The 28,000-nt window shown below is 37.0% G+C and overlaps 1 protein-coding gene across 1 annotated transcript; it reads left to right on the forward strand.

Annotated features, from left to right (window-relative positions):
- Positions 1–1,549: 1,549 nt before the first annotated feature.
- On the forward strand, positions 1,550–27,877 carry LOC115418278 (disabled homolog 1-like). Its single transcript, XM_030132693.1, has 10 exons — positions 1,550–1,757; positions 1,897–2,050; positions 6,834–6,973; positions 12,966–13,064; positions 15,345–15,479; positions 18,860–18,943; positions 20,120–20,167; positions 20,255–20,317; positions 20,540–20,630; positions 27,504–27,877. Exons 2-10 carry the CDS (start codon positions 1,966–1,968, stop codon positions 27,875–27,877), a joined length of 1,119 nt encoding a protein of 372 aa, XP_029988553.1. The 5' UTR covers positions 1,550–1,757; positions 1,897–1,965.
- Positions 27,878–28,000: the final 123 nt, after the last annotated feature.

Genomic DNA, 28,000 nt, shown 5'->3' on the forward strand with positions numbered 1-28,000 from the left:
GAAAATTTCAGGAAATGTTGATACTGGCACAAGGAACAAATGATTAAATTTTGATGGTGATCGGGGGTGGGGTGGGGGCGCCACTGATCTGGCTTGGTGGAGGTCTGCGCTGTCTTTTCTAGAAAAGCACTCGAAGAGCACAGACCTCTGCCCCCTCCCCCCGGTCACCACCAAAATGTAATCATTTGTTCCTTGTGCCAGTATCAACATTTCGTGAGTTTTTCATCCAAATCCAGGGCACTCATCTGCCTTGGCGGAGGTCTGCACTCTCCGAATACTTATAGTTTTTTCATGTAAAAACGAAGTAAATCTCACCTCTTCAGATCAGCCTTTGACAACGACCACCTGTTCCACCTCATCCACCCTCATCCACCCTTCTCTCACGTGTTTTCTTTTCTGTCTTTACCCGTTTGTTGTTGTCTTTGTCCCTTGGCTGCTTATTGGAAAGCATCTCTGAGTACCTAGAAAAGTGCTGTATAAAACCGATGTATTATTATTATTATTGTTGTTGTTGTTGTTGTTGTTGTTATTATTATTATTATTATTATTATTATTATTATTATTATTATTATTATTATTATTATTATTATTATTATTATTATTATTATTATTATTATTCTCCTGAGACCCAGGAACATACAAGCTTTGGCTTTTTTTTTTTTTTTTTTTTTTTTTTTTTGCATTAAATAATTGCGTTTATTGGAAACAGCACAATGCAACAGTTTTTTCAGATGCATTTTTAAAATTTTTCTGGAATGTCCTTTGCAGTGGACAGCATTTTTTTTTCAATAAAGCTGTGAAACACGTGTCCCCTACAGAGGAAAAAATGCATTACTGGGTCTCAGGAGGTTGTTATTATTATTAAATGAGTCCAGCTCTGTCATAGGAATTAGTTCAGTGTAAATCAAATTTTTAAGAAGAGGAAGAGGAAGAAGGAGGAGAATAAGGAGAACAACTACTGTATGTGAATGTCCCTCTGTGGATCAACAAAGCTCTGTATTTGAAATAATTAGAGATAAAAATCTAAAAACTGAAGAAAAAATCAAAACATTAGAAAGAGGCTGTTCTAAAGTTTTGGAGCCATAACTACAAAAATAGCAATGTGAAATTGAATGAATGAATGAATGAATGAATGAATGAATGAATGAATGAATGAATGAAAGGTTTATTTTTTGGTTTATACATTAATTGCTGCACACAGTCCAATAACCACAATAAACACAAAAACACCCAAAAAAAAAGGAATAGGCCAGAAGCAAAAACTTATTTTGCGGTTTTTCAGGTTCTTTGTCAGATGATTTGAGAAGATGACAGTAGGAATAAGGCTTCAGGAGTTGCTTGAAGTGTGACTGGAAGCAGATAAAAGGAGGCGTGGTCATATATTTCAGTTCATAATCTGCTGACATTCTGTTCTGTCTGTCATTCATGAAGTTTATTGGTCATTCACACATTCTCCTGCAGTAATGAGGGTCTAAAAATGTGCAGATACAAGTGCACAGCTATTCTTTCCCGGGGCCCATTGTCTATAAAACAAACCCATGAAGTCTCCTGACATGGAAAGCACCATGTACTGACAGATCCTCATGTTGGAGCCTCCTCAGGATCCGGGCAGTGGTTCCCATGTTTTTGGGCCTCCCAGTCCCAGCGGATGTTAATGTGTCACCAGTGAGTCGGCTGCCTGACCTTTGGCTCGGAGATGTTTCAGCTGTGAGTCGAGTGGAGCAGGAGGGTTAAAGCAGGAGACAAACCCACAGCAGGTGAGGTGGCACCAACACTTCTTACATTTCCAAAACAGACCAATCAAATGGATCTCCAAGTTGATTAAACCCATGGAGTTTTCTTTGGTTGATGCATAGAAGTGTGATTTTTCTGCTGCTGTTTTCCATTCAATATAAGCAGGACGGTCACATCTTCACAGCATCCCCATCCCTCCAGCCGTGAATTTCCAAACAGACCTCGTTGGAGATGGAGACAAATGTGGAACAAACGCCGGCGAGTCCCACCTCGAGCCAAACTCCTGTCAAGACCTGGCTGCCCTCCAGTACAAGAGGTATGAGACTGCACAGGGAGGTTTAGTGTCAGCAAAAAGCAAAGCACAAGCTCTGACCAAGGTGCAAAGAGTTCTGGATTTTTCATTACAGTTTACTTTTATTTAGTTTGGACTTGTTTTTTGCTCTAATTCTGTTAGTTTTAATTAGTTTTTAGAGCAGGTTTGCTAGTTTTTATTAGTTTTTTTTTTTTTTTTTTTGCTAAATGCTTAGTTTAAGTTTAGTTTTAGTATTAATTTTAGTTTTTTTTATGTCTTTTATCTTCCTCGCCGTCGTATTCAAATAAATAAAGTGTCATATGGTGCCGCCAGCTAGAGCGAAATAAATCGCTTTCATATCAGTCCAACAATGGCAAAGATGAAAATGAAGGGAATTTTATCCATAATTTTTTAATGTTTTAGTTAGTTTTGTAAGCACACAATACAGTTTCTGTTAGTTATCGTTTTTTTTCATTTAATGATAGTTTTTATTTATTTCAGTTACTGAAAATGTTTTTTCAATTCTAGTTTTCGTCATTTCGTTAGTTTTCATTAACAATAATAACCTTGGCTCTGACGTTTAGCGTTGGGACTTCAGCCGACTCTAAGATTACTTTTTTTTTCTTCTTTTTTTTTTCCAGTGGGCCGGACCGTTAACATAAAAACACAATAATATATAAATAATGTGAACTTTTGTGAATTTTTTATGTCTAAATTCTATGTTTTTAGAGTGAAAAAAGGAAAATGACATCTACAAACCATCCTTTAAAAAATGCAAATAACATGAACCTGGAATTTTACTGAAGAAAAATAAGTGCAATTTTAACAATATGTCTCAGCTTAGCATTTATACATGTATATTACAGCTTACAGATCACAGTGGATCTACAAATACACAAAACATTCAGTAACAGGCAGAGTATTGTTAAAAATACACTTACTTCTCTTAAGACATTTCAGGTTATTCATATTGTTGAGGTTTTTCACATTTTTTTGTGAAAGGGTACTTTGTAAACGTAAATACTTTCATGTAATTGTACTTTTTTTTTTACAGTAAAACAGAGAAAATTTTGAAGTTGTCATTATTTCTAGGTTATTATGATAGTATTGTACTGGTCTGACCCACTTGAGATTGAATTGAGTTGAATTTGGCTCCTGAACTAAAATGAATGTTAATATCTTAACCTATAAAGACCCAGTGGTACTTTTGCAGAGGATCCCAAATGATTTTTTTTTCTATATTTAACCTTGAAGTGATTTATCATATATATTTTTTTGTAATATTATCTACTTTATTTTGAGGTTTTCATTATAAATCAGGTATTTTTCTATATTTCATTCACTATTCACGTATGTTCATAATAGCTCAGAGTAAAGGTGAGCGTTATATCTGAAACCAAGAAAACTGAAGAGAAAAATTGATTTTTTTTTCAGCAAATATATCAATAACTAAACATAAAACAAGTGTCCATCCACTGTCACTGATCCAGCTCCAAGGGTTTTACTGGTGAATCGATGCTGTAGAAGATGACTGTGTTTCCATGGTAACTACAGAGCCTCTGAACGTCCAAATGGGTCATATCTGGTGACCATGAAAAGACGACGAATTGTATTTTACACCAATTATTTACATGCATTGATAGGATTAATGGATCAACAGGTATTAAACAGTTTAGATCAGTAGATGGTTTCGGTTAACGGTTACTGTTTGGGTCTTTATGGGTTAATCTGAGCTTTTATGAACATCTACATGATCAGTGAATTAAATATAGGAAAATACATAATTTACACTGAAAAAAAAAAAACAAAATAAGGAAGATAATATTACAATCAATGGTAAAAAGTGAAATTTTTTACATTTACATATTCATTTCAGGGGCCGGATTGGACCCTTTGGCAGGCCGGTTTTGGCAACAATTTCAGCAACAATGAATGTACAGTCAGTAGTTGTAATCATATGCAGGTAAAAAGCTAAAATATTAGTGTTTAGCTCTAAACAAAACAGAAAATGAACCCTGAAAATATCCAGAACAGACTGTTTGAATTTGTGCAGTCGTATTGTATAAGTAGGATGCACAGGATGTTCAATGTACATTCGGTTGCACAGTTTGTCCCCTATTTTGATAACTTCTCAAACACATAAAGTTTGAGAAGTGACGACAAATGCGTGTGTTTTAAGGTCGGACTCTTTGTTGTGTTCGTCTGTCCTGCACTGAGAGTGTCCAGCCGTTGGAGAAACCCACTGTTTATGTCAGATGTTCAGTGGTACTGGAACGCCTTCAGCACATGTCCACATAAAGAGAATAAAGGCTTCTCTAACCCAGCTTCTGTCAGCAGACTGTCACAGGACCTTACATAATCCTACCGACCACTCTGTAGACGTGTTAACCATTAGCCATCATGAGCGATGATGGTTTTATGAGATGTGACCGCTTTGGGGTGAGACATGTTTACAGTTTATATTTTAATGATAAAATGGGCTACTGAAGCAGGACTGTAAAAGCCAATAAAACATAATGAAATTCAGCGTGTTCTTACCTCACACTGGGTGATTTTCCATGTTAGGATAAATGTCAAAAGTATTCAGAGATGTCATTAATGTGATATATAATATTATCAGAAATGCAGCAGACAGAAAATGATGTGTAAAAGTAAAAAAAAAGGCAAGTTTTATGAAGTAGGGGCTGTTTTAGAGTCGTAGTTAGAATGAATGGTATGTATTGTAGTGTAGCAGCAGACAAACTAAAATAAAATATACACTATCTGACACTTATTTTTTACTTGTCATTTCTCCAGTTCTGGTTATTATTGAACCACAGCTGCAGCAAAAACTTATTTTCTCATTATAGGGACTATTATGTGTCAGTAAATTACTCCATATCAAACACTGCGCTCGTATTTTGGACATTTTGCTTCCTATCGTATTGAGATGAAAAGGGAACTGAAATGTAGATAAAACTTATAAAGCATCATATAGTATATGTGGATCAATAATAAGTATCAGTCATATAGACTAGGAGATTATTACTGTTATTAATTATTTAAGGAGAAGGGGTGGGAATTTATGAGTTATACTTCTTCTCACTCCTTTTCGAATATGTATTATATGTCTTGTGTTTAAGTGTTTTGTTTATTTATTTTCTTTCGTTTTGACATTCATCTTCGAAATAAATACATCAATCAATCAATCAACTTGCTGACCTGTTGGTTGTATCTGCTTGTTTCGATATTGCATAAGTCCATAAAACATATGGATGGAAGAGGATGAAGTTGATAAAGTTTTAACAAATAACAATCCAAATCTCCACAGTTGATCAAAAGTATCTACTGATCTAAAATGTTTAATACCTGTTGATCCACTAATCCTATCAGTGCATGTAAATAACTGGTGTAAAATACAGTTTGTCATCTTTTCATGGTCATCAGATAGGACCCATTTGGATGTTCAGAGGCTCCCCTGGTTACCATGGCAACAACGTCATCTTCTACAACACTGATTCACCAGTAAAACCCATAGAGTTGGATCAACGACAGTGATGGACACACTGAGTCTGGTTTCGACCAACTCGATATGTAAAGCGTCATGAGAAAACTTTTGTTATGATTTGGCGCTATATAAATAAAATTTGATTGATTGACTGGGTTTATGTTCAGTTAATGATATATTTGCTGAAAAAAAATCCCCTTATTCTTCAGTTTTCTCGGTTTCAGATATAATAACCCTCAACTTTACTCTGAGGTTTTATGAACATCCACGTGATCAGTGAATGAAATGTAGGAAAATACTTGATTTATGATGAAAACCTCAAAATAAAGCAGATAATATTACAATAAATGATGATAAATTACTTAAGAAAGGTTAAATATAGTAGTTACCTCGGAAACACCATCATCTTCTACAGCACTGATTCATGAGAAAAACCCATAGAGTTGGATCAATGGATGGACACACTGGGTTTATGTTTAGTTAATGATATATTTTACCGAAAAGTTGCCTTTTCTTCAGTTTTTTCCGTTTCTCTTGATATTAACCTTCAACTACAGTCTGAGTTTTTATGAACATCTACATGATCAGTAAATTAAATATTGGAAAATACATGAATTTCACTGAAAAAATTCAAAGTAAACAGGATAATATCACAATGAATGGTGATAAATCACTTAAGAAAGGTTAAATATAGAGGAAAGTTCATTTGCAAACTGACACAAAAGGAGCACTGGGTCTTTGTGAGTTAAACAAATAAAAATAAAAGAATTTTGGCGCTACCCAACGTTAGCACATTAGCTTCAGCCTGTAAATGCTCTAACGTCATCTATTTTGTTAGTGTAATTGATGTGTAAGAAACACCATTTCAAGTCTGAGTTTTGTGTTAATACATTTAACACTGAACTGTGAGCCAGTAAACATTTTAAGAGCTGACCTTTGTCACAGAAACACATACGCACATTTCCATAATGACTGTATTACTGATCATATTCCAGGAAATGAGATGAAACATTGACTAAAGATCAGCCAAGTCCTCGTTCAGCAGTTTGCTTCCACATGTTCAGGACACATAAACACGCACAAACAAGGAAACTGCACACAAGCACCAATTTCCAGACACAGTCACATGCACACACACAGATTAGAAGACAAAGCTGCAGACGAGGAACGACTAATTCAAAGCATTTCCCAAAAATTATTAATACAAACACAATTAAGATGCATAAATATACTCAGTCATGCATTTACATCACTATCACACTATCACACAAACACATCTTCATCGTTTGACCCTTTATCTCCTCTCATCATATTTCCCAGGAGCCACCAGGACTCTCGGCGACACCACTTCCCGTTTCCACGGTGACGGGGTCCGTTACAAAGCCAAGCTGATCGGCGTTGACCCGGTACCGAGCGCTGAGGGAGAGAAGATGTGCTGGGACTCTATGATGAAGCTGAAGGTAACGAAAACAAACATCCCTCTGTCGTCCACACTTACACAAATGAACGCTGAGTAATCGAACTGAAAATGACGACATTCTCATGGTTTCGTCATCCGTCACTTATCATTCAATGACATTAAACTCTGTTATCGTATTATGAGTCAGACTGACCGAGGATGTGCATATCTCTATTATCACACCAATTTCATCCACTTTGTGGTCTTATTAAAGCTGGAATGGCACCTTTAACCTTCTGGTATCCGGGTGAGCGTATTATGCACACTTTGCACTTCACGCTGTAAAAGATCACATTATTTTTCACAATTAGTTTTAGGTCAGAATTCAAAAGGATTTTTTTTTTAAAATTCTGACTCAGCCACTAGGACCAGCACATTATAAACAGTGGTAAATGGACTTGTCTTCCCTCTGGGACAGGGCTGTCAAACTCATTTTAGTTCAGGGCCCATAGTGAGCTAAATTTGAGTGGGCCAAACCAGTAAAATAATAACATAATAATATATAAATAATGTCAACTCCCAACTTTTCTCAATGTTTTAGAGCAAAAAAAGTACATTTACATTATGAAAAGGTTTACATCTACAAACTATCCTTTCAAAAGATGTGAATAACATGAACAAACTGAAAAAATAAGTGTAATTTTAACAGTATTCTGCCTCAGTTTATCATTTCCACATGTACATTATAACTTACAGATCACAGTGGATCTACAAACACACAAAACATTTAATAACAGACAGAATATTGTTAATATTGTACTTGCTTCTCTTAAGACATTTCAGGTTGTTCATATTTGTTCAGGTTATTCACATTTTTTTCGAAATCATACTTTGTTTAAGCGTAAATATATGAAAATATTTACATTTACAAAGAGAAAAATTTGGAGTTGTCATTATTTCTATGTTATTATGAGAGTATTTGACTGAATCCCGCCCACTTGAGATTGAATTGGTCCGAATGCGGAAGCTGAACTAATGGGATTGTTAATATCTTAGTGTAAGTTTTGCATTTCACAAATTCATCCCAAGGGCCAGACTGGACCCTTTGGCGGGCTGGATTTGGCCCCCGGGCCGCATGTTTGACACCTGTGCTATAAACGATCATATTATTTTTCACAATTAGTTTTAGGTCAGAATTCAAAAGGATTTTTTAAAATTCTGACTCAGCCACTAAAATCTGCCCCTTATAAACAGTGGTAAATGGACTTGTCTTCCCTCTGGGAGCTTCAGGTAGTGAGGGAAGCGGAGAACATCTTCAGGGATCCTCACCATGTGTTGTCTCAGAAGTTTGCTTTGATGCCCTCAGACCTACTGTGCACCTCAGAGGAGATCCAACAGATATTCAAAACCTTTTATTCCTTCAGCTGTCACACTTTTAAACTCTGACAGCAGCCATTTTAGTCATTTTATATGAGATTTTTTTACTGTTAGCAGAGCCAACAGGGTCTTTAAGTCTTTTAGCCTGCATTGGTATTTAGTGATTATTTATTGTTGATTATTTAAAGGTGCAGGAGACTTTCGTGACCAATTTTTCATCAATTTTGTAAAACCTCAGTCATATCCTCAGTATCATGAATCTGTAAGTCATTCTGTCATTACTCACCTGAATCTCTTGCATTACGGTGAACAATTTCTCAGTGCCATCCACCGGAAACAAACCATGCGTTTACAAACAGAGCCAGGAAGGAACTCGGGAATCTTCGGAATTTTGTCATGATGTGCATTGTGGGAAACAGAGGTTCGTGCAGCTGCCTTACAGCTGCAGCTGGAACAGACACGACGCAGAAACGGTGGGAGCTCCCTTCCCTCTGTGCATATTCCTCCAGCCGTTTCCACATTTTAGCCGTTTCTGTGTCATGTTTGTTTCATCCATATAATATCATATGGTTGTGCTGCCAGTCGGCTGCGTGAACCTCCGTTTTCCACAATGCACATTGTGACAAAATTTCAAAGATGCCCGAGTGACCTACTGGCTCCATTTGTAAAAAAAATGGTTTGTTTATGGTGGATGGCACTTCGAAACTGTTCACTGTAATGCAAGAGATTCAGGTGAGTAATGACAGACAGACTTACAGGTTCCTGATACTGAGGATATGACTGAGGTTTTACAGATTTGATGAAAAATTGGTCACGAAAGTCTCCCAGTTTTAAAATCCACACAAAAAACTGAACTAAATGTGTTATGAAAGTCACTAATTTAGTTTGACCCCATAACAAGAAGCAGCACGAACAATTAGAAACATCTGACATGTGTTGAATGAAACCTGGTATAAAACGTAAGAAAATTCATGCAGTAAATCTCATGTTGTTTTATATATTAGTCCTCCCAGAAAAATGTGATTTTGCAGTCGCATAATTCAATGCACATTATGCATTATACAGATTCTAGATACCTAGGCTATGGCTGAGGTTTTACAGATTTGATGAAAAATTGATCATGAAAGTCTCCCACACCTTTAATGCATTTATTTGTTGTTGCCATCCAGTTTTCTTGTATTTGTTTCACATTCACATTTGTCACGTTGCACTTTGAATGTTGACCGATGTCTGTGGTAAGCTGCAAATGAATTGGGATAAATAAAGTTTTCTGAATCTAAATTACTACACTAGCACCCGTCTCTGAAGAGAGTAAAAAAGGCACATTGACGTATTTAACATCTATATTATTAAAGCCAAGTGTCCTCTGTGTGTGTGTGTGTGTGTGTGTGTGTGTGTGTGTGTGTGTGTGTGTGTGTGTGTGTGTGTGTGTGTGTGCGCGTGCGTGTGTGTGTGTGTCGGGCATCACACAAAATCCATACAGAGCTGACTGCTGCAGTTTGGCATACTTATGAGTTTTTGGTCAAAGAAGACCATGAAAATGGCAAGTTGATAGGACCAGTATTTTGGGAGATATTAGGAATTTTGGAATTTTGGCCTGACAATCATGTTGCTATGGCTAGAATGCTTTGGCGGTGACTGCCGGACAAATGTGGTACAGTATTTACGAATATACTTACAGCATGAAAACTACCACATCTAGAACCTGTGGAAGGAACCCCACGGGTCAATGAGCTAGTTTAATATTTGACCTAGCACAAAAAAATAATAATGCATATTAATCAGCGGTACGGTTAATCATAGACATATGCCAGCCGGCAAAAAAAAAAAAAAATCCAATTTTTATGTAGCATAGTTTTTTTGTATCAAAAAATATGGTTTGTTTACATTACAAACATGGTATTTAAATGCTTTTAAATATGACAGTTATTGAGTATTTTTGTTTATGGCTCAAGTTGATGAAATACAAAAAAGATTTAAAAAAAAAAACAAAAAACCTGAAAAACATTTTGACATTACTACGGCGCTGCGCAGATTACACACTTTTGGTGGTTATGAAGGACCTGTACTCTATGAGCAGGATACCAGAGGGTTACAGGTGCAGTTTAAGGGATTAAAATTCTGTCCACATGACTGTTGTTTTATAGAATATCTCCAAACACACACAAGAGCATTGAAGAATAGAAATGACAGTTGTTTCTGATGGATGCTGTGGAATAATTAATGATAATACGGATGGTTTTACTGTCACTGAAGCAGAAAAGTTGAGTTAAAGTCAAGTTAAAGTTGTAATTTCTAGTTAAAGTCAAAAACATTTATCACATGTGCATAGCCATTAGAAAAAAATATTACAAACTGACCCTTTAAAGGACAGTCTGAACCAACTCTGGACTGTTTTATTATTGATGCATTACTGTGAAATGTTTTCTGGCTTTTTCTCTGTTCAGCTTAATACACAATATTAATCTCAGCTTATTTCTGATGTTGGTTATAATTACTACAAATAAAAATCTATTTTCCACTAAATCTCCATTGTTCTGGGGCTCAGATGATGGCAGCTGTGTAACTACTTTTTACAAATCCGTTCACTTTGTCCTGCATAATACATCATTTTTCCCTAAACTTCAATCTCAGCAGTAAAAATTATTTATATAATGAGCTGCGATTCTCAAATGGAAAAGGAATTGTGGGAAAATTCCTTGAGCGTACCGGCAGCTCTTGATATATGAGCCATCCAGCTAACTCCTGGCATGGTGCCGACTTCAGAACCTCGAATCTCACAGGACGTTTTTGTCATACAGTGGGAATTCATGACTACATGTACACACATCCATGCGTCTCAGAGGGACATGAGGCAGCGTCTCCACAAGAACTGTGATATAATATCAGGTCAGAGTTCACATCATTGAATTTTAAACTCTATATGTGAGCTCTGTTTTTATTCAGCAGGATTTAGGCCTAGTTGTGTAATCATTTCCCCCCCAGTGACCGTCACTTGACCCTGAAACAAGTTCATGACATGTTTTTAGAGTCATGCTGAGTTCAGATCCTGAGGGTTCGTTGATTTTATTAAACTGAACTAGAGTTTAAATATAAGAACTGTAAGTACAATTTAGGGTACTTCTACTTTACTTGAGCAGCTTCACTACATGTCACAAATAAATGTTCTGCTTTTTAATGCATTCATTTCTCTGACAGTTTGTTTCTGTTGTTGTGGTTCCATGTAGTGTTGAAATTCCAGACACGGACCAATAGGGGTCAGTCTGATATCAGAACACACTTAAGACTCAAACAACCAAAGAATAAACCCTATGTACCCACAGACTGGATCATTCACCAAATAAAGTATAAAGCTCTTTGTTTACACACTACGGTGGCCCTGAAGTGCAAAATACAAACACAAAAGAGAAAACGCAATTATGGTATCATCAAATTTTATAGATACTTATTAAAAATTCTGCCAAACAGAACAGCAATTTGTACAATATGCAGAAAGAAGAAAAGAAAAGAAGTGACTCACCCTCCTTACTAAAATAGCTGATTTATTGTCATTTCATTTGAGAAAATACAGTGTAAGTATTCAGGAAAAAAAAACAAAAACTTTTTAATACAAATAGTGAATAATGTGAGAGACAATGAAGGAAAAGTTAAGTTTAATGACGTATATTTTTGTATGTCTGAGTATATTTGTGTACTGTACATATGTATATATTTGTGTACTGTATGTGTATATTTGTGTACTATATGTGTATATTTGTGTACTGTACATATGTATGTATTTGTGTACTGTACGTGTATATTTGTGTATTGTATATATATTTGTGTACTGAATGTGTGTATTTGTGTACTGTATGTGTCTATATTTGCGTACTGTTTATGTGTATATTTGTGTACCGTATGTGTGTATATTTGCGTACTGTTTATGTGTATATTTGTGTACTGTATGTGTGTATATTTGTGTATAGTATGTGTGTGTGTGTGTGTGTATATTTGTGTACTGTATGTGTGTACATTTGTGTTCTGCATGTGTATATATTTGTGTACTGTATGCGTATATATGTGTATATTTGTGTACTGTATGCGTATATATGTGTATATTTGTGTACTGTATGTGTGTATATTTGTGTACTGCATGTGTATATATTTGTGTATTCTCCTGTGCGTCTGTTCTGTGTGATTCCATGTTTGTGTGTGTTTGTGTACTGTATGTGTGTATTCCCCTGTGTGTGTCTTTTTTTGTGTGATTCATGTTTGTGTATTTGTGTACTGCATGTGTTTATATTTGTGTACTGCATGTGTATATATTTGTGTACTGCACATGTATATATGTGTGTATTCTCCTGTGTGTGTCTGTTTTGTGTGATTCTTGTTTGTGTGTATGTTTGTGTACTGTATGTGTGTATTCTCCTGTGTGTGTCTGTTTTGTGTGATTCTTGTTTGTGTATTTGTGTACTGCATGTGTATATATTTGTGTATTCTCCTGTGTGTGTCTCTTTAGTGTGATTCATGTTTGTGTATTTGTGTACTGCATGTGTATATATTTGTGTATTCTCCTGTGTGTGTCTGTTTTGTGTGATTCTTGTTTGTGTATTTGTGTACTGCATGTGTATATATTTGTGTATTCTCCTGTGTGTGTCTGTTTAGTGTGATTCATGGTTGTGTATTTGTGTCTTCAGGGAATTGAAGTTGCTTCGAGGAAACAGGGCAAACACAAGCAGAGGGTTTGGCTCCAGGTTTCCTCTGCTGGTCTGAAGATGGTGGATGAGCGGACAGGGGTGAGTTCAACACTCCTTCTCTTCCTCTCCTCCTCTTCCTCTTCGTCCTGTGACTGCAGCGCCCTCTGCAGGTGGAGTTTGGACATCACATGACCACATGGACCATCATGGTTCTCCACTGCTCTGAAAACCACGTCAGTGTCAGATGGCATTTTGGTTTTTCCAAATTTGGTGAATTATCAGGATTTTTTTGTTGACTTGTATGGATCAGAAGATTAATTGTTGGCAGTGTTTGCGTTTCTATTTCCCTGTAGAGATTAGACACCCTGAAGACAAATAAAAACACACATCCCACTTCCACTTATGGGCTCGACCGTCATAACACTCTCACTTTTACCTTTTCATTTGTCTTTAGACTGTGCTCATCCTATAAATATATTTAAAAAAAGGAAGTAAACCACAGCTAAATATTAAAAAACAACAACAGCTCTGGGCTCGCTCCTTATATTGTTTGTTTTTTGCAACATTTTTCTTCCAACTAATATCTGTTAATCATTAAAAAAAGTTAGTGGTTGTTGAACTAAGTAGACAGCGTTTCCTCTTCTTTTTGTGGAAGTTGTTGTTTTGAAATGACTTCATTTTCGTTAAACACGTGCCTGTTTTTGGTCACATTTCTGACTTGAAACCAGTTTGACATGTTACAGCCATAGAAAGAGTCAGTTTAGTGACAAAGAAGTAAAAAGGCTTAACTTTAACCTACAGTTCAGAAAAGAAAAACATACAAACATCCTGTCCTTAAAATGAAATTTAACATATATGCGAACAAGCAAAATATAAATAATAATAATAATAATAATAATAATAATAATAATAATAATAATAATAATAATAATAATAATAATAATACAAATATCAACAATCATAACAATCTTAGACCGAAGAACAGCACAATAGTTCCATTTACATTTACCCAAAAAGGGGTGGGAAGAAGTGCAATTGATTTAATCCCACCCCCTCTCCCTAAAACATTAATAATAATATATATATACAGGGTGGGGAAGCAACATTTACAATGAACATTTAGTTGTTTTTTCTCAGCAGACACTACATCAATTGTTTTGAAACCAAACATATACTGATGTCATAATCATACCTAACACTATTATCCATACCTTTTCAGAAACTTTTGCCCATATGAGTAATCAGGAAAGCAAACGTCAAAGAGTGTGTGATTTGCTGAATGCACTCGTCACACCAAAGGAGATTTCAAAAATAGTTGGAGTGTCCATAAAGACTGTTTAGAATGGAAAGAAGAGAATGACTATGAGCAAAACTATTACCAGAAAGTCTGGAAGTGGAGGAAGCAACAAAAAACGTACCAAAGCTTTTATTAAAGCTCTCAAATCCAAAATCCTAAAGGATCCAACCAAATCCATGAGAAAAATGGCAATTGAACCTGAGGTAGACAACAAGAGCGTTAGAAATGCAGTAAAATAGGATTTGAAGTTAAACTCTTACACAAGAACACCAAAACACTTGTTGACAACAGCAACAAATCCAACTTTAGCAATTTTTGGGAATCATGTTTATGGCCACCTTCTAGCCCAGATCTAGACCCTCTGGATTCTGCTGTTTGGGGCGTTTTAGAACATGCACCAATAGAACATCACACAGCAATGTCCACTTTCTTAAAGATACTATTAAAGAAGAATGGGAGAAGTTGTCACCCCAGTATTTGAGGAACACTTGCACAAGTTTCAGGAAGCGTGTGAAGGCAGTTATTGAGAAAGAAGGAGGACACATAGAATAAAAACATTTTCTATTATGGACATTTTCTTGTGGCAAATAAATTCTCATGACTTTCAGTAAACTAATTGGTCATACACTGACTGTCAATCCCTGCCTCAAAATATTGTACATTTTGCTTCCCCACCCTGTGTGTGTGTGTGTGTGTGTGTGTGTGTGTGTGTGTGTGTGTGTGTGTGTGTGTATATATATATATATATATATGTGTGTGTTTGTGTGTGTGTGTCCCTCTTCCTTTTCCGTTACTCTTTTATATTTGTATATCTATTCACAGATGCACACACTCATTCATCCATATACACATATAATCTTTTACCAGTGCCTTTCTTAATTGTGCTGGTAAATAAATAAATAAATGAATAATAAATAACCCAAAGAACGAAATATATACATAAACAACAGTGAACATATGATGACAATTAATAACCCTCATTCCTTTATCTATAACCTTCACTCCTTTATCTAATATGTAACCTGTTCTTTTTCTGTCACTTTAAAGAAAACTTCACGCCCTTTTCATCGTCTGTTTTTCAGGCTGAAATTCAAACTCATGACAGGAGTAAAATCAGTTCTTTGACTAAAGATGAATCGGACCCCAGAGCTCTGGCCTACGTCTACGAACACCAGGAGGACATCTACTACCTCTACTACATCAAAACTGCCAACCTGGTAAAAAAAAAAACCAAGTACACAAAATGGTACACAAAATACACACATCCTCCAGGATTTACTGAACAGGACACATGGAATGTAATGAGTCTAATTATGTTTTCATTCGTGCATAATTTTGACCCATAATCTTTTAATTATCTTAGACTGTGCAGATCAGTGTTTGTGCAATAGCTCAGAATGCACGTTTCCTCTTCTTTTCTTCATCTTCTTTTTTCACCTTCTTCTCTCTTTTTTCTTCATTTCCTTCGTCCTAGTCCTACTCTAGCTTTTCTGCTTTTTCTTCATCTTCGTCCTCAGTCTTGTTCCTTTCCCTCTTCTTGTTTTTACCTCATCTTCATCTTTTTCCCCTCCTCCTTCATCATCTTCTTCATCTTCTTTTGACTCTTTCCTGTTTCTTTTTTTGTTCCCCCTCTTATCATTTTTATTTCTTTTTATTTCGTCCTCTTGTCTGTCCTCTACCTGGTCTTCTTCCTCTTCATGTTCTTTCTTCTTCTTCACTCTTGTGTCTTTTTTTTCTTTCTTGTTTTTACCTCATCTTCATCTCTGTCCCCTTCTCCTTCATCTTCTTCTTCATCTTCTTCTGACTCTTCCCTCTTTTTCTTCTTTTTTTGTTCCTCCTCTTGTCATTTGTATTTCTTCTTTTCTTCATCCTCTTGTCTGTCTTCTACCTCATCTTCTTCATCCTCATGTTCTTCCTTCTTCTTCACTCTTGAGTCTTTTTTTCTTTCTTGTTTTTACGTCATCTTCGTCCTCTTCTCCTTCATCTTCATCTTCTTCTTCTTTTTGTGCATCCTCTTATTCTTTTTTCTTCTCCTTCTACTTTTCTTCATCTTTCTTTTTGTCTTGTCTGTCCTCTACCTGGTCATCTTCATCTTCTTCCTCTCTTCTTCATTCTTCTTCTTTTTCCTCTTCTTTTTTTTTCTCCATCTTTGTCTCTATCATCTTCTCTTTCATCACAGTCTTCTCCCCTTCTGTTTCTGTCCCCCTACATACAGTTTTTAACCGTTGTTTCCATATATAAAATGTATAAAGAAAGAAAAATTGTAGTTCATACTCATCTAACAGGTAAAGTGTTTTAAGTGTTTTGATTTTAATTTGTTGTATATACTTCTGGATTTGTACTTTTAAAATTAGATAGAATAAGATTTTTTCTTTTATTTCTTTATTTAATTTCTGATTTGTCCTACTTACTTAATTTTACTGAACTTTGCACTGCTACAATGGGAACAAATAAAATATCTAAAATCTGAAGCAAAATTAAGTACAAAGTTTCCAGTGTGCAGGGATCCAGAAGGTGACAGTGAATAGGAAAACCCCTCAGAGGGATGTGATTAGGGAAGCTGTTTCTGCATTTTCTTTGTCTTTTTCTATTTTAGTTGTTTTTTAACCCTTGTTGGTTGTTTTTATGTCTAAACCTAACCGAACTGTAACCATAGCATGGTTTGGGCGACACTCATCAGTTAGTTTTTTGTAGCCACTTTTAAGGAAGCAGAAGGAGTATTCAGTCAGTTTGCAAAATCTGCAGCTTAACCACTAACTTTCAGAACCAGTCATCTTAAACCCACTTTTATACACTGGCATTTTGTATAGAAGTGGGTTTAATTTCATTTTAAATCAGTGTTTCATAATGATTTGATTGTGTTTCATGTATTGCCGTTGGATTTTAATCTATATTTTATGAAGTACTTCTGTGTATCTTGAGTTTCATACAGCATAAAATCTAAGCCTTAATATTTATTTAACACTATATTTATGTTGTGAATTATCCCTCTGGATAATAGAAGTTCTTACCAACCACCAAAAACACATTATCTGTGCAGTGCCGTAGTAATGTTAGGTTTTTTTTTTTTTCAAACTGTTTGTTTTTACCTTTTTATATATATATTTTTTTGTATTTCATCAACTTGAGCCATAAACAACCATATCAAATACTCATACTTTTCAACCCTTTAAATGCCATGTTTTGTAATGTAAACAAACCAAATTTTCCAATGCACTACATAAAAATTTGATTACTTTTTTTTTCTTTTTTTTTTCAGCCTGGTCGATGATTAACAGCAACACTGGTTAATATGCATATTTATTTTTTGTGTTAGGTCAAATGTTAAATACTAAAATGTGTCAGTGTACATTTTTTACTCACTTCTAAGAAGGGTGCTGGTGCAGTAATTTCCCATTGTTTACAATCTGCTGATTTTAGTGGCAGAGTCAGAATTTTAACAAAAAATCATGTAATTATGAACCACTTCTGGATTCTAATTTAACAAGTGCATTGACCTGGATGGATGAATAGATGAATAGATATACTTTATTTATCCCAAACTGGTAAATTACAGTGAGGTAGTTTTGTCAAATGTTGTCAAAAAGTAGAAATGTCAAAATGTTTTTCATACAGTTTGTTTTTACTTTTTTCCTTCTGCCAAGGAGGTTCTGTTTTTGCTGACGTTGGTTTGTCTGTCCATCCATCTGTCTGTCTCTATGTGTGCAAGATAACTCAAAGTTATGGATGGATTTGGATGAAAATTTCAGGAAATGTTGATACTGGCGCAAAAAACAAATGATTAAATTTTGGTGGTGATCGGGGGGTGGGGGGGCACTGATCTGCCTGATCTCTGAGCGCTTTTCTAGTTGTAACCTCTTTTTTTTTTTTTTTGTATGTCATCAACTTGAGCCATAAACAAAATACTCAATAACAGTCATATTTTTAAACCATTTAGTACCATGTTTGTAATGACAACAAACCATATTTTTTGAAACAAAAAACTATACCACATAAAAATTGGATTTTTTTTTTTAATTTTTTTTGCAGCCTGATGATTAACAGTAACACTGATTAATACTCATAATTAATTTTTATGCTAGGTTAAACTAGCACATTGACCCATGGGGATACATAGGTTCTAGATGTGGTAGTTTTTATGCTGTTGTGTATTCGTGCGTGCTGTATCGCATTTGTCCAGCAGTCACCGCCAAAGCATTCTGACCATAGCAATGTGATTGTAAGGCTATTGTAGTAGAAAAATTAATAATATCTTCCAAAATATTGGTCCTATCAACTTGCCATTTTCACTAGTCTGTTCTTTGACCAAAAATACATAAATATGCCAAACTGCAGCAGGCAGCTCTGTACGGATTTTGTGTGAATCCCTGGACACACGCACACAGAGGCCACTTAGCTTTTATAATATAGATACAAATTGTGAAAAATAATATGATCTTGTATTACTTACATGTCACTAAACATTACATAGGAAATGTTTGAGTGAGATGATGCTGAATCTTGTCTCTTTTGACTCTCTTTCATTTTTACTCTGTACGTTCTGCAGCTCTGACTGTTGAATGCGTTTATTCCAGTATGTTTCCTGTATTTTAATCAGGCTGATCCAGTGCTGGGCGCCATCAGGGAGGTTTGTCAGGGTGTACATGAACAGACTCAGGAACCAGTGGAGGCTCCACCACAGGTCAGTGTTTTAACAGGACTTCACATACATTATCCTTCTCAAAATCCCTTCTTTTCCAGCCCCATATTTAACATCTGAGTGAAGTTATCGAAGTATCTATCATGTCTTATATGGTTGTAGGTGGTTTGGTTTCAACTATTGTGTTTTGATGTTGGTGATATTGAACGTTTTCATGCAGAATTTGCCTCTAATTTTCTTTTATCATTTGGAATCTATACCAAACCAGGTTTTATACATAGGACTGTCAGACTACTTGTTGAAAAACTCATATTTACCATCGTGGCTGTTTAGTCTCCACTCCTACGCAAAACCATGGATGACATTCCAGGTGTAATGGCAGCTCTGTGTAGGAGAAACCCCTCAGCTGCACAGTATACTTCTTATCTTGCCTTCACGTGGTGTTTTTCAGTCCCGTTGGTTTAATTTGCATTTACAATTTTCCCAAATGTATGGAAAAATTCCAAACATCATAGCGTGGAAAATTTGGTGCATCAATAAGAGTTAAATGCAAAGAAGATTAATGAAAACAAGCTTCATTAAATTATTACAAGACACAGTGGAAACAACATCAAACTGGTTACAACAAAACTGTCGAACTAAGAGATGTGTGTTACTTCAAAATGTATATGAGCAACAATGAGTTAAAACCCATGCAATAAACAATGCCATGTTTTATACTGTTTTCAACTCAGAAAATACGTGTTAAATTGTAAATGTGCTAAAATGAGAGTCATTTAATACATTTTATTCTCTTAAAATGTGCTGTTTCTTGAAGAGTTGCAGAAATACATGTTAGAAAATGGCTTTGATAAACTAGAAAAGTCTAAAACACCATAATATGATCCAGAACAGTGGGTCAGGTCAGTTTAGGAGACAAAAGCTGAAGAATTTTAAGTGGGTTGTTTTTTTTTTGTTTTTTTTTGACATAATAAGTCTTATTTCATATTCATCAATTCCTGAATCAGTAGCTCTACCACAAATGGTTAAGATTTTGGGTTATGTCTGATCTAAGCATCATGAAACTATGAATGTTATATTGTAGAAACCAGAACGGGGACAATTATCAAAACTCTCTTCTTTCTGAAAATCACTCAGATCCATTATTTTTCCACAGGGACTCTGTTTATCATAGATGTTTCACAGATTTCTCCTGTTTTTTTTGTTTTGATTTTGTAGCAGGACATCGCATTACTGCCTCTAGATGAGACTTCTCCACCACCTGGGGTAAATGCATTTACCGTTTCTATTCTAATTTCTTGAATATAAACTGTTTCTGGTTGAAATGTAGTGTCAAGTCACTGTCATTATCAGGGACCACGTCATGAGGATGTGTTCAGTCCACGGCCGGCGTCTCCACCAGCACAGTCGAAACCGGTAACAACACAACACAGCATCCATAATGTGACTGTTTAACCCAAAGAGATGTTACTTCAAAATATAATATAATATAAGAGCAATAATGAGTTAAAACGCAATAAATGATCAGAAAATTACTCAGACAATATGTGTTTAACTAAGTCTGTAAACTGAAAATGGGCTAAAATTGTGTCATTTATTCAATTTTATTCTCTTAAAACTGTGCTGTTTCTTCTGCAGCTCTCGCCCGCTCAGGAGCTGATGCAGGTTTTCTCTGTCCAGATGGAAAAGCCGATGACTCCAGACCAGATCCCACATACCAGTCCACCAGGTAGGTTATGATGGAAAATGGTTTTATGTCATTGAATCCACCAGAAGACCTGAAACATCTGATCTATAAACGTGAGGTGATCACTTCTCTTTGGCATGTTTATTTTTTCTGTTCTGTTTTATTTATTATTTCCTGATTTCCTGATTTCCTGATTTATTTTAGTTATTATTCATGTTGAACAATAGAGGTGAAGTCCTGCCTCAGTGGGACCTTATTTTGGATGGATGGATGGATGGATGGATGGATGGATGGATGGATGGATGGATGGATGGATGGATGGATGGTGGTTACAGACACTTGTTTTTGTGTTCATTTAAAGACATTTCTTGTTGAAAAAGTCACTTTTTCTTCAATATCCAATATATACATCTGCATGATCAATGAATCAAATATAGAATGCATAATTTTCACAGACAAATGCAAAATACACAGTAGAATATTTAATTAATGATGATAAATCACCTAGGAAAGGTTAAATGTGGGAAAAAATAATTTCATTTGGAAGTTGCCACAAAAATAGTTCTAGGTCTTTAAGAGTTAAAAATCACCTTTGAGTGTGTTGTTCCTCATACATTGACTAAGAAATTAAGTCATTGCATTATTCTTCTGTCCTACTCTGTTAAGTACAGGCTCAGTAAAATGCATTTAAAACCCTAATTTTGGGAAAGGCAGCTTAAAACGGCTACTTTTCAGGAGATGGATGGATGGATGGATGGATGGATGGATGGATGGATGGATGGATGGATGGATGGATGGATGGATGGATAACCAGGATCAGGTAGTAAAAACATGATACCACATGGAGGCTGGCCTTTATACCAGACGGTGGATTCCGTCACATGTCAGTGAAAGGATCAGTCTGTTCTGTCATAAACTGAGTCCATCAAATAAACATTAATTACTTCCCTCCTCTAAATATGATAAAGCGTCAGTGTTGGCACCTGTTTTTTTTGTTTTTTTTTCTTCAGAGCATTAACGCATTAATGGTCTGTTAACATGCATCAAACTGTGGAAATGATTCTGTGTGTAGAAATAAAGCGGTTCAAGTGCCTCAGAATGTAAATACAAAACAGTTTTTGTAGGATGTAATGGACCTAACATGTGTTGGCAATGTATTAGAAGCTTTTCATCCTCTTGTACATTCACAGTAGGTCACAGTAGATGTAAACTCTGGTAGACATAAACTCTGAAGTAAAAATAGCATCAAATAGCGTCAGCCGATTGGATATGATCTGGATTATCTGTTATTTGCATCAAAACATCTGTTTGATATTGACTTTCAACCTTTGGCTTTAAACTAATTTTCCATAAATGCTATTTCCATTCCCATATTGACTTTATACAAGTCTGACATGTATGCTGACAAAACTGAATTCCCATGGCACTGCTCTAGAGAGTTCACTTATGTACTGTATTATACACAGGAAGTTTGGAGGACATGAAGCAGGAACAGTTAATATCACTTTATCTCATCTTCTCAGCCTTTTTTTTGCACATTTAGATTGTAATATATAGATAAAACATGTGAATAAAAGCATATGTAATCGGGGGTTTTTTTCAGTTCCAATGTATTAATGCATTATAATGTAAAACTAAAAACTGTCGGCCTCAGTGTAGTGGTGGTGGTGGTAGAAGAGGAGGAACATGATGTGAAATCGTGTAAATATACACGCCACTTTTAATTGGCGTGTTATCTGTACGCATTATAAGCTTTCCACTTGTATGTTCACACTGCATCAAATACAGCGCACTTAGGGTAGGGTTATGTGAACCAGAGATCTTGGCGTAAATTGATACACGATCAAATGGCGTTGAATAACATGTGGAAGGATGAAAATGCATACGTATAGCACACCAAATGCCATAAGAACTGGTGTGACAAATGTGATTTCATGAGATCAGTCTCGAAACTGGCCTGGGTCTGAATCAGATTTGTGCTGTTCAGACTGTCACACATGCGCAGATGGTCAGATTTGGCCAACTCTGACCTGCAGTGTGAATGTACAGGGTGTCCCATAAGTCTCCATACATAGGAGACATAATACATACAGTTCTTACATGTATTTCTTTATATTTCTTCTTTATAGTTCTTCAGCAGTGGAGGACACGCATTGAAATGTGTTCCCGACAAAATGGCAGTCATATAGAGCATATTATATAAATAAAAATGGTTTATGTCAAGAAACGTTTATTTTTCCTATGTATGGAGACTTATGGGACACCCTGTAGTGTGATCCACTTCTCCCACAGACTTCAGACAGGACAGACTCTGGTTACACTTTAAACTCTTCAATTACGTAAACTAGGCAAATTAGAACAATTAAAGTAATTAACCCCCTCATCACTGTCCCTGGTGGTCTAGTGGTTAGGATTTGACCCTCCCACTGTGGTGTCCTGTGTTTGATTCTTGGTCAGGGAACACTTTTCCACCACAGCAGAGGTAGACGTGGTTTTACCCCCACTCTGTCTTTATGACACATTTACTTACCATTGTTATCGTTTTTTAGGGTATCTATTGTCATCAGGCCGGGGACTACAGCAGGATACTAGCCATGCTAGCTAAAGCTGCCCCTTTTTACTGTTATTGATACAGTTAATGAAAAACCATAGATAGCTACTGTACTGATCCTTTGCAGGAAATTGTTTGATAACGACAGCAGTACAAAAAATAGGACCAATGGCCCTGTATCTTACCGGCCAAATTAAAAGCTTTGGGAAATGTATCCAGATCCATTTATTCTCACCCAGTTCTGTGTATTTATTCTGTTACAGAAATAGCCCATGTTTTGGTCATATTCCAATCAGATCTGTAAAAAATTCAAATTCCAACTTGATATCATTGATACTGATTTATTGGATCAATCCACTTCCTATCTGTTATAATGGGAAAATCTGTCAAAGTCGCACCAAATCCAGAATAAGATCCGGATCGAAATAATTTCAATCCCTTGTTGACATCATCATACAGAAGCTGTTTACCAAGTTTGAAGTCAATCGGAATTGTAGTTTCAGAGAAGAAGACGATTGAAATTTTTGTAAAGGACAACAGACGACGACACATGACGACAGTAGCTTACAGCCTGTCGGCCGATGAGCTAATAACACACTGACCCATCACAACAGATATCTCACATACAATCAACAATGGAATGAAGAAGTGTTAAAAACAGAATAAAAAATATACAGTACAGGCCAAAAGTTTGGACACACCTTCTCATTCTTTGCATTTTCTTTATTTTCATGACTATTTTCATTGTAGATTCTCACTGAAGGCATCAAAACTATGAATGAACACATGTGGAATTATGTACTTAACAAAAAAGTGTGAAATAACTGAAAACATCTCTTATATTCTAGTTTCTTCAAAGTAGCCACCCTTAGCTCTGATGACTGCCTTGCACACTCTTGGCATTCTCTTGATGAGCTTCCAGAGGTAGTCACCTGAAATGGTTTCCTAACAGTCTTGAAGAAGTTCCCACAGATGCTTAGCACTTGTTGGCCCTTTTGCCTTCACTCTGCGGTCCAGCTCACCCCAAACCATCTGGATTGGGTTCAGGTCCGGTGACTGTGGAGGCCAGGTCATCTGGCGCAGCACTCCATCACTCTCCTTCTTGGTCAAATATCCCTCACACAGCCTGGAGGTGTGTTTGGGGTCATTGTCCTGTTGAAACATAAATGATGGTCCAACTAAACGCAGACCGGATGGAATGGCATGTCACTGCAGGATGCTGTGGTAGCCATGCTGATTCAGGTTGCCTTCAATCTTGAATAATCCCCAACAGCGTCACCAGCAAAGCACCCCCACACCATCACACCTCCCCCTCCATGCTTCACGGTGGGAAACCAGGCATGTAGCATCCATCCGTTCACCTTTTCTGCGTCGCACAAAGACACGGCGGTTGGATCCAAAGATCTCAAATTTGGACTCATCAGACCAAAGCACAGATTTCCACTGGTCTAATGTCCATTCCTTGGGTTTCTTGGCCCAATAAATCTCTTGTGTTGTTGCCTCTCCTGAGCAGTGGTTTTCCTAGCAGCTGTTTGACCATGAAGGCCTGATTCACGCAGTCTCCTCTTAACAGTTGTTGTAGAGATGTGTCTGCTGCTAGAGCTCTGTGTGGTATTCATCTGGTCTCTAATCTGAGCTGCTGTTAATTTGCGATTTCTGAGGCTGGTGACTCAGATGAACTTATCTTCAGCATCAGAGGTGACTCTTGGTCTTCCTTTCCTGGGGCGGTCCTCATGTGAGCCAGTTTCGTTGGAGCGCTTGATGGTTTTTGCGACTGCACTTGGGGACACATTCAAAGTTTTTTGAAATTTTCTAGACTGACTGACCTTCATTTCTTAAAGTGATGATGGCCACTCGTTTGTCTTTACTTAGCTGATTGGTTCTCGTCATAATATGCATTCTAACAGTTGTCCAATAGGGCTGTCAGCTGTGCATCAACCTGACTTCTGCACAACACAACTGATGGTCCCAACCCCATCAATAAGGCAAGAAATTCCACTAAGTAACCCTGACAAGGCACAGCTATGAAGTGGAAACCATTTCAGGTGACTACCTCTGGAAGCTCATCAAGAGAATGCCAAGTGTGTGCAAGGCAGTCATCAGAGCTAAGGGTGGATACTTTGAAGAAACTAGAATATAAGAGATGTTTTCAGTTATTTCACACTTTTTTGTTAAGTACATAATTCCACATGTGTTCATTCATAGTTTTGATGCCTTCAGTGAGAATCTACAATGTAAATAGTCATGAAAATAAAGAAAATGCGAAGAATGAGAAGGTGTGTCCAAACTTTTGGCCTGTACTGTATGAATGTATAATATGTACAAGTAATGTAAAATAATACAACAAAACAAAACATCTATAGTATGCATTCAATAATTTATCACACAACAATATGAAAAAGTTTAATGGCAGCCGGCAGGAAGGACCTCCTACTGCGTTCAGTCCTAGACTGAGGGGGGTCAGTCTGTGGCTGAAGGTGCTCTCCCTGAACTCCTTAAGGTGGTGAAGTGGGTGAGATGCATTCCTCAAAATAGAATTCAGCTCCCTGAGCATTCTCAGCCCAGCCACCTGCTGAACTGGGTCCAGTCCAGTCCCGATGATGGCGCTCACTTTCTGATAGGATAATTTCCTTTATGGTGAATCAAAACTCAAATACTTCTTTAATCTTCCGTTGATGTATTTATTCAATCAGATCTGGGAGGAAGACCTTGTCCCATGCACACACAGAAGCTTTCTCAACTTGGTTCTTTGTTCTGTCCTTTCATAGTCTCCTTGTAGGGTCTCCTTGTCTCCACCATCGTACCTTGTGAACCTAAAAGTCCCAACATCTTGAAGTCATTTTGTCCCATACCTTAACTCACATTCTCGTAATGTTTACCTTCCATAAATCTCTAAAGGACATCACAACACATTAGTTCAGGTCCATCCTTACACTTTCTTTATCAGTTTATTACCTCCGCCAAGGAGGTTATGTTTTTGCCAGGGTTTGTTTGTCTGTTTGTTTGTCTGTCCGTTAGTGTGCAACATAACTCAAAAAGTTATGGACAGATTTGGATGAAATTTTCAGGGTTTGTTGGAAATGGGATAAGGAAGAAATGATTAAATTTTGGTGGTGATCGGGGGTGGGGGGGCCCACAGGGGGGGCCACTGATCAGCCTTGGCGGAGGTCTGCGCTCTCCGAGTGCTTCTAGTTCAGTCTGTTTCTGTCTGAAATGCGAGCCCCCCCCCCCCAACACACCACACCAAAAAACAGGACACCAGCCCCCACAGTCTGGTAGAAGCTGCACACAAGAGGCTGGGACATGTTGAATGACCTTAACCTTCGTAGGAAATGAAGTCGACTTTCCCCCCTCTTTTTCTAATAGACCCTTTCATGCATGAATTATGAGAACCTTAAACAAGATTTTTTTCTTGAGTGTTTTTATTCCTCCTTAGGCATAAAAAAAAACAATGTGATCGAGTTTTTTTTTTCCATAGAGTTACAAAAATATCCATGCATTTCATTTTTGAAGTAAAGAAATATGTGTTTAAAACCCAATATCAGAAAGTGATATGAAAACAATGAAATAAAAACATTTTTAATGCTGCTAATCTGATGTCTTCTCACATTTTAACATATTCTAATGCTAGTAATTACTCACCTCATGGAGATAATATGCAAAAAAAAAAAACTTTTTGTCTAACAAATAATTGATTTACACTAAAACATGTTAGTGCAGATCAGGTTTATCAAGAACTGCACAGTTACAGGAATGGTCTGAATGTCAGTGTATGGGATGGTGCGTAAGTGTCCACTGTGTTGGCTGATATGGAACTAAAACAACAAAACCATTAATATACAAGAGAACAGCTGGAGAAAAACTGTCAAATGTAGTGACTTATGCATGAAAGGGTTAATTGGGACTGTCCACGATACAATAAACTAAACTAAACTGGAATCTTCAACCTACATTCTGGGTTTTTTTTACAGGAAACATAAACACATGCACTGGTAAATAGCACAGCACTGTTTAATGGAACAGGTACTCAGGCTCTGCTCAAAGAACTCCAGTAAACAGTTTATGTTCACTGCCCCATGTCGGTGTTTCCTTCTTACAGAAGCGGACATGTTGACTTATGGGCTGTGGTTTTTACCGTTCTAACTGTTCCTTAGTGACCATGAGCCAGCCACAGGGAAGCTGTGTTGTCATAGTGACGTTACTAGGCGACCAGAATTCAGTCCGGACTCTATTCCACTGAAACAATCAATCAGGTGAAACCCAAACTAAAGTACAGAAACAGTGAGCAGGGCCAGAGAACGTAAATAAACGTAGAACTCTACAAACAGAGCAGGTCCAGTCAGATTCTCTTCTTTTTTGTTCAGTTTCAGAGGCTCCACTACCGCCCGCTCTGTCCAACTCTCAGATCCTGTCCATGTTCGCCCCTCAGCCAGCAGGAAGCCCCCCATACTCCCCCACCGCCGCCATGCCCTGGGGACAGCAGGGCATTCTGGGAGGCCAATGGGCAGGTCCAGTGGGGGGTCCAGTCGGAGCCCCGTGGCCCTCCGTGCCTGGCAGCGTGGCAGCGTGGCCCCCAGCGACGCCCCCTGCAGGCAGCCCCGGTCAGGTGCCAGGCATGAGGAGCCCTGCCTCCCCCACTGTCGCCAACGGATACCAGACACCTTCAGCACCGCTCTACCCCCCCACCAGAGAAACGACACCACAGGCCCCCACCTCACAGCAGGACTTCCTTCTGTGATGTTTAAGGGTCACTGCTTTTAGATCAGCACAAATACTTCATGGCTCTTGCTTTAATTGTTTGATTTATTTTTAATTTTAATCAAACACTGGATCCTACGGAGCCCATAAGGGGACACTGAGA

The sequence above is a fragment of the Sphaeramia orbicularis genome, chromosome 4 (genome assembly GCF_902148855.1).
Source record: "Sphaeramia orbicularis chromosome 4, fSphaOr1.1, whole genome shotgun sequence".
In the NCBI taxonomy this organism is placed as follows: domain Eukaryota; kingdom Metazoa; phylum Chordata; class Actinopteri; order Kurtiformes; family Apogonidae; genus Sphaeramia; species Sphaeramia orbicularis.

Coding starts and splice junctions, on each gene's coding strand:
- LOC115418278 (XM_030132693.1), top strand. CDS start 1,966: ATGGAGACAAATGTGGAACAAACGCCGGCGAGTCCCACCTCGAGCCAA. Junction 2,051..6,833: donor GCTGCCCTCCAGTACAAGAG/GTATGAGACTGC, acceptor CATATTTCCCAG/GAGCCACCAGGACTCTCGGC. Junction 20,168..20,254: donor AGACTTCTCCACCACCTGGG/GTAAATGCATTT, acceptor TGTCATTATCAG/GGACCACGTCATGAGGATGT.